The 7,872-nt window shown below is 37.0% G+C and overlaps 1 protein-coding gene across 1 annotated transcript; it reads right to left on the minus strand.

Moving 5' to 3' along the window:
* Window positions 1–5,034: 5,034 nt before the first annotated feature.
* Window positions 5,035–7,058, minus strand: LOC122303960 (desmethylxanthohumol 6'-O-methyltransferase-like). The gene is made up of 2 exons (XM_043115954.1): window positions 6,096–7,058; window positions 5,035–5,438 (listed from the first exon to the last, which is right to left on the minus strand). The coding sequence occupies exons 1-2, from the start codon at window positions 6,861–6,863 to the stop codon at window positions 5,139–5,141; spliced, it is 1,068 nt and encodes a 355-aa protein (XP_042971888.1). The 5' UTR covers window positions 6,864–7,058; the 3' UTR covers window positions 5,035–5,138.
* Window positions 7,059–7,872: the final 814 nt, after the last annotated feature.

Raw genomic sequence — 7,872 nt, forward strand, 5'->3', positions numbered from 1 at the left:
TTAAAGTAATGTATGTAAATTAGTTTTTTTATTTATTTCATGTTGTGTTTAATTTATTTAGTCGTTTTACGGTTTTTAAAATTGTTTTCGGCGGATCTGTTTTTACTTTCCGGAGTGAAGATTGGACCTCATTTCTTTTCTTTTCTCTTTTCTCTTTTTCCCTTTTTCCTTTTCTTCTTCTTCTTTTCCTTCTTTTCTTTCTTTTTCTTCTTCTTTCCTCCCCGTTTTCTCTCTCCCGCGAGCTGGCTCTTCTCTTTTCTCCTTACTGTAGCCGCCCCTTCGACCGCCCGGTGCGCCGCCGTTCGGCTGCCGTGTAGTACACCACCCCCACCATTCTCTTCCCCTCCCACTAGAGATCATCCCCACCAATTTTCAGAGCCATCGGACTAGCCATTAGCCACCACGATCCCCTGGAAGTCACGACACCTACCCTATTTTTCTCCCCTGTTGTCAGTTGCTTTCGCAGCCCAGAACTGCAGCTCACCGATGGCGTGGCCTACACTACCCATCCAGTTTTCTTCCTCTCTCGCCGGTGAACATCCCCACCAAGTTTCACCTCCATCTGTGCCACCGTTAGCCACCACGAGCTCCTCCAAGCCACACGGATTTTCACCGATTTCGGCTTTGTCGCACCACCTCTGGCCACCATCTCTTCACAGCTTGTTCCTCTACCTCTTGCCAACCTAACCCACCTAATTTTGGCCCCGATCTGTTGCCGGAGCAGCTCCCACAAGCTCAACTCCGTTCAGCCCCTTTTTAGCTTTCCACTACCATTTCCACCATCACCCACGGCCAAAACTCGTTTCCCTTAGCTTCATAAATATCTCAAGACCTTTCTCTATCAATTTCTTGTCTTAGTTTGTCCCCGTTCAAAAGTGGGTAATTTATTACACACGACAACAATGTAAATTACACTGTTACGTTGTTTTTCCTCTATCGTTTGCAACGCCTTGAGCTTTTGAAAAATACCGTATAGCGCTGTAAGTATTTTCCAAACCCTACTTTTAGATTTAAATATTTTTGCTCATACAATAAATTATTTGTTGTTGGTTTGCTGATTCCGGACTGAGTCCGAAGAGTTCGGGGGTCAGATGGATTGAGGATGGAGCTGTTTGGTTTGGCTGTTTATGGTTGGTTGGTTGTTTTATGCCTTGAGATTTCATTTACATGGTGCATGCATGTGCATTTTATTTAAAATGGGAAAATCCTGTTTTATTCGTGTAAATGAATTTTCGGATGCGTGTGTCTCACGGGTCCAAGCCGGGAGGGGTTATTATTTCGGTGGAGCTCCTCTGGTCACTTGGGAGCATAATATACTTAGTGACGTTGATTGAACTGAAATATTGCATATTTTAGCTATTTAAAACCAATGTATTTTAAATTCATCATGACATTATTATTGGTTTTAAATGGAAAAATGGTTAATAAGAATAAATGCAAGTTGTGATTTAAATTGATTAATAGCATGAGTTTATGCTTAACTTGAGATTTAATTGGATAATGTTTATTCATATGCATATTTTATCTTATTTAGAAAGCTTGGTATGAGATAAATTTTGTGTGTGATCCATATGTTAAACTTTTTGAATAGATTGGAAGTCATTAACGCATGCATGACTCAAAACAATGAATTTTGGCTTGTAGGTCTTATACACATGACATGGAAAGATATATTGAATTGTTGACCACCTCTAGATTGAAGAGTGCCGTATGCACTTCATCCCACCAACTCAACACAAGTCACTCTCATCAATCATCCACCACCTCTTCCATTCACACTCAAATAAATCCACCAACTCCTTTCCAACCCACGGAAAAATACCTCTTTTGTCTTCCAATTGGTTGCATATCACATGAATTTAATCCATTCACATGACAATAACCTCACATGGCAACAACTTGGCAGGTTGGAAGAAGGAGCTGAAATGTGATTGAAGGCTGCTGTCCACCGAAATTATACATTAAAGAAGAAGGCTGCTGTCCACTGAAATTATACATTAAAGAAGAAGGCTGCTGTCCACCGAAATTATACATTGAAGAAGCACATCAAAGGCTGCTGCCTTTCCACTGAATTGGACAAGAACTGTTGGAGAAGGAAGATAGAGAGCTGCATGTGATGTAGTAAAAAATTAACACCACCGAAAAGGGAAAATGGAAAGCAAGACAATACATGCAAGTTGGGTCAATGTTTACGGCAATGAGAAGAGAATAGAGAGAGGCATGTGAATGTTGTGCTGGAATTAAAGTGTGTGTGTGGCTGGACGGCAGAAATTGAAAAGGTGTGAGAAGAAATAAGAGAAGTCGGCTAGAGTGAATTGTAGTTGGGGGAGTTTGGCACCGACTTGATATATATATATTGCTGGATGGAATGGAGAAGCACCGAATTCAACCATCTATATATATATATATGTGTGTGTGTGTGTGTGTGGCTGGACGGTAGAATAAAGGTGTGAAAGGAGAGATGTCGTGATTGGTGTTTGGTGCATGATTTGCTTGAGCTGAAGTGTGATGTGCTGGAATTAATTGAGAGAAGTCGGTGGGTGCTTAATGTGTTGTGCTGAAACTGAAAAATAAAAAAGGAAAGAAAGCAAATTCGGTGCATGTGAGTGATGTGCTAGAATTAATTGAGAGAAGTCGGTGGGTACTTAATGTGTTGTGCTGAAACTGAAAAATAAAAAAGGAAAGAAAGCAAATTCGGTGCATGTGAGTGTTGTGCTGGAATTAATTGAGAAAAAGGAGTGAAGAGCAAAGTCGATGCATGATTAGAGGAAAGAGAGCCGTGCTTGACTTGTATAAAGCAATGGATGGTGAGAGAGACGTGGGATTAGAGGGAATTTTCTGGAGGTATACATACCGTGTTGGACTTGGTTGCTTGGTTTGAATTGAGAAACCGATTGAATAAAGAGTGTGAATGCAAGATTGAATGTGAATGTAAGAGTCGGCTGGAATTATTCTTCAAGTGAGGTGTGAATGCAAGATTGAATGTGAATGCAAGATTGAGTGTGAATGCAAGTGAAGTGTAAATGTGAGAGGCAACTAGTGGAGTTGTTCAGCTATAAAAGGGGTGCAATCCGAAGGAGAAAAAAAAAACAACTTACAAGAACAATTTTGTGCTTTGTTATGTTCTTTAAATAATTGAGTCTTTCTTGTGTTCGGCAGTTTTGTTTTTCCTTTTGGCTTCAATGCTTTGTTGTTTTAGAATTTTTTGTATAAGAATTGTTCTAGAATTTTATTTCATTAAGTGTAATACCTTAATTTCTATTAAGTGTGCTAGTTTGTTTCATTACTAGTTTGTTTCATGCAACAAAAGAATTGTTTTAGAAGTTTTAATTAAATATGCTAGTTGGTTTTATGAGAATTATTTTAGAAGTTTTAATTAAATATGCTAGTTGGTTCCATACAACAAAAGAATTGTTCTAGGAGTTCTCATTAAGTTTGTTACCTTAATTTATTGCAAGAAAGGTTTGGTTGTAAGCTTTTGTTTTTGTTTTTGATTTTTCTGAAACATAATACATGGGAGTAGAGGGAATTGAGCTTTTCATTCGTAAAGTGAAGTAAGTCGGTTTAGATTTATTTTTCTAGAGGAGATTTAGTTGGTTTGAATTATATTTTTTTAGAAAGTGAAGGAGAGAGCTTTTGTTTTTGTTTTAGTTGGGTAATTTATTTGTTGTTTACTTATTTCATGTTATTTATTTTTATTGTTTCTTTAAGCTTTCATTTAATAGTGATTACAATTGTTATGTGTTATTTTGAGAATTTGTGATTTAAATACAAAGACGAATTCTAGAATCTTGGTTTTATGCATTTTCAATTTTCAGTGCATGTTTTGTCAATTACTTTCTAATTTAGTTTAATTCTTAATTTAGTTTTATTAATTTCTGAGTTTAATCTATTAGTCCTTTACATTCCAATCCGACAATCAAAAAATCTAAAAAAATGAATCTAGTCTATGACTAGTAATCTCTTCCATCCATTGCACATATCATCCTCTTGTTTTCTCTTTGTGAAGTTTTTCACATTTTTCAACGAATTTAATTTTAAGTAACTTTCCCTGAGGAGATGATCTAGGAATTTATTCCTAATTATTACATGACATCCTCCTGCACTTGGGATAGCATTAGTGCTACTCATTTTTTAGTGAGTCAACCTTGAGTTGTCGCTGGGCGACGACGGGAGTGGGGGCTAGGGGATGCTTGGCTACGAACACGCCGGGCACGGGACTGGGCATCGCTTGTTTAGGTGTCACACGCGTGGCCGTTATCTGCGGTGTGGCACAGGAGCTAGGGTGTGCGGATGACCCCTAGGGGAGGTCATGGTGCATACGGATTAATTGGTTAATGGTTTGAGTTGGATATGGGCCAAATGTGACTTTTGGTGTGATATTTGGAAAGGTTATGTTTTTGGGCCAAATGAGATTTTTTTGGCATGCGTAGAAAAATGATGGTTTTATGGGATATGTGCATTGCATTCTTTCATGCATGTTGTTTGAGTTAATATATTTTTATCTTGTGGTGTTTGGATTTTACTTACCTGCGGCACCATTTTTGGTACCGTAGATTTTGGTGCAAAGTTCGAGGAGGAGGAGGAGGCTGAGCCCGAGGATGCGGCTCTGCCGGAGTTCTGAGTTTGAAGTTAATATCTTGTTCTTGGTTTTGAACAATATTTGTGTTTTGTAATATTTATTTATGTATGTTTTGAACAGCTTTGTATTCAAACAAGAAAAATTCTGGTACTTAGTTTATGACTTTGCTTTCTGCTACATGTTTCTCGTGCACATTTGTTGCTTATATACACACTTGGCACTCGTCAATATGGTGATGATCTGTGATGTCATCATCCAGATGTCTCGATTTTCCCGTGTCCGTGCTTGGAGATTTGGGGACGTCACAACGAAAATGTTACTTTTTGGGATGAAAATTTTTGTTCTAAAAAATATTTTTTGCTGTAGTACTGTACGACAAAAATTGACTATTATAAAAACTTGAAAGCAGCAAAAAGAATTTAAAGGAGCTGCAATTAGTTGGGTTAACTATGAAATCTTAAAAACTCAAAACTCTTTATTTCTTTGTTTTTATTCATTGCTGCAATAGCTAGCCATATCATATAAATTCAGAGACTTTACTAATTCTCTATTAATTTCATGCTGGGTGGGCCTCTATAATTGATGGAAAAGCATGAATCTTGATGATCTTGTGGTGGGGAAAGCCTCCTTCTTTGAGCAATTTCTTCCAATCCAGCTCAGTCCTCTCCTTTCCACTCGGGGCGAAAAGCATCATTATCAAATCGAATACTAAGCCTGTCTCATCAAATGGTCCATTTCCGTTGGGCTCTAGAACATGTTCCACAATAATAACCTTCCCAGTCTTCTTTGGTATTGCCTTTGCACAGTTTTTCAAGATCTTGATACAATCTTCATCGCTAAAACCGTGCAATACTCGCTACATGAAGAAATGAAAAAAGTCACATGGGTCGACGTTGCGTGTATGTAGTCTATATGGGTGTGTATATAATGGTATATATGAAAGCTACTGATAAAAGCATCGACATGGAAACTCTTGGCAAATTAATCATGTAGTGTTAATACAATAAGGCAAGAATGTATTTATATTCAAATTATTATTATTTTTCATTCTTTCCAGGATTGTGGACTGTTTCACCCTGCAGTACTCTGTTTGCAAGATATAAAAATTAATTTCATGCTACATATGTATATATAGGATAATTTTGTTAAGAACGAAAGTAAAAAATCTTCTATATTTTTTCTTAAAACTACATGAAGAGGTTTTGTATATGAATTAACAATTTGGTTCCCACATAAGTAAAATCTCTAGCTAGATTTTCATTTTTTAGGGTCCTAGTGGAAGAATAGAGATTTATTTATTTTTAAATAAGAGTACATTCTTTGGAATCAAGTCAAACTTCTGAGGTAAAAATATAGACATGGCATATATATTTGGCTTACATCTAATCAAACAAATGGTTGAAATGTCATCTAACATGTTAAGCTAGCAAATGAATGAATGAGACTAATATTTGTGAATCTACTCAAACATTGATAAATTGATCTGAAATTGACGATTGGGTCGATTAATAACCTTTAATAGAATTGCATCAGCATTGGGAATGGCCTCAAACATGTTACCCTCAATATGGGAGACCCCTAGCTGCATTGGTGCCGTTGTGATAACATGAGGTAGATCAAAGTTGATGGCTTTGATGTGTGGGTGTGCTTTCACAATCTTAGCCACCATCTCACCAGTCCCACCTCCTACATCCACCAACGAGCCATTAATGGAACTAAACCCATCTCTGTATCCCCATAAGATGCGCTCTGCCACGAGCTTGGCCGTGCATGCCATTGCATCGTTGAACATTTTATTGAATTTAGGGTTTTTGTGGGCAAAGTCTCTGACCTCACAACCATGGACCTTGCTAAAAGCAGTGCCACCTTCCTTGACACATTGGCTAAGGCAAAGCCATGAAGTCATTAACTCTGGATGGCTTTGCATCAGTATGAATGGAACCAGGCTAAATTCAGAGCCTCGCATGAGCCATCTTGATGTGTGAGGTGTCAACCCATAGAGAGTTATCTCCCCACAGTCTGAGGGCTGATGATGAGTGGTGAAGATATCTTTGCGCACTAGCAATCTCATTAACCGTGCGAGGTTGTCAATGTTTAGAGAGGGAGAGTCTATGCCAGCAGCTATTTGGGATAGAGTGATTGGGCCACCATGGGAGTGTATGATGTCAACAATGCCGAGTTCCAACACACATCTCAGTGCCATGGAGTCCGTAAAGGCAAATATGTTTCCCCAAAGCTTTGCTTCACCTTGTATCATTGCCTCCATAGTTGTGAGTTCCATTTGCTCACTCTCTTATGGGGTACTACTTGTTTGCTTCCAATTGGTATATAAAGAGAAAGAGTAGAGTTTGGTAGCTACATGCCCCTCCCTATGGGGAGGGAAGGTAGAACTCCCAAAGCCGGTGCCATGGATCCTAGGGAGCTATCTTAAACCCCATAAATCCTCCTAATTAATGCAATCCATGATAAATTTTGAGAAATAAAGTAACTTGCTCTTTAACCATATAACTCCACTAATTCTCACCACTACAACACAATTTGTATTTTGTGATAGAGAAAACCATCACAAAAAATGACCAAAACGTCACTAAATACACATTAAACCAAACAACATCGTTTTAGTCTTAAGAAGGGGGCAAACATTGTAGTAGATGCACTATCAAAAAGTGCTCTAAGTAATTCTGAAGAGACAGTTGAGTTAGAGAGCAGTCCTTCTTGTATTGTTTCTCTCATTTGAGGATTATTGATCAATGAAGAGGTTATTCTTCTTTCGAGAAAAATAATAATACAAATTTATTCTATATTTGTATTTTGTTAATCTAGTACATATATAGAATTTATATATGGATTCTTTGCTTCTCCTATATTTTCTATCTCCTAATTCTATGTCCTATATATATAATAATCACAAATGACAATATAATAAAAAATAACAAAATAACATATATGCACAATAATCACAAATCAAAATGTTCCCAACATATCGTGACCAAATGACAACAAATTCACAACATTTTCACATAAACTTTCAATATTTCCAACATATTCAATAAACGTTCACAAACAAATTCACAATTTATTCTCATATTTACAACATATTCAATAAAACTTAACAATCAAATTCACAATATATTCACAAAACCACAACATATCCAACAAATAGTCACAAACAAATTCACAATATACTATATACTATTTCCAACATATTCAATAAAACTTCACAAATAAATTTACAATACATTCACATATTTCCAACATATTCGATCAATAAATATTCACAGACATATTCA

The sequence above is a fragment of the Carya illinoinensis genome, chromosome 3 (genome assembly GCF_018687715.1).
Source record: "Carya illinoinensis cultivar Pawnee chromosome 3, C.illinoinensisPawnee_v1, whole genome shotgun sequence".
Taxonomy (NCBI): Eukaryota; Viridiplantae; Streptophyta; class Magnoliopsida; order Fagales; family Juglandaceae; genus Carya; species Carya illinoinensis.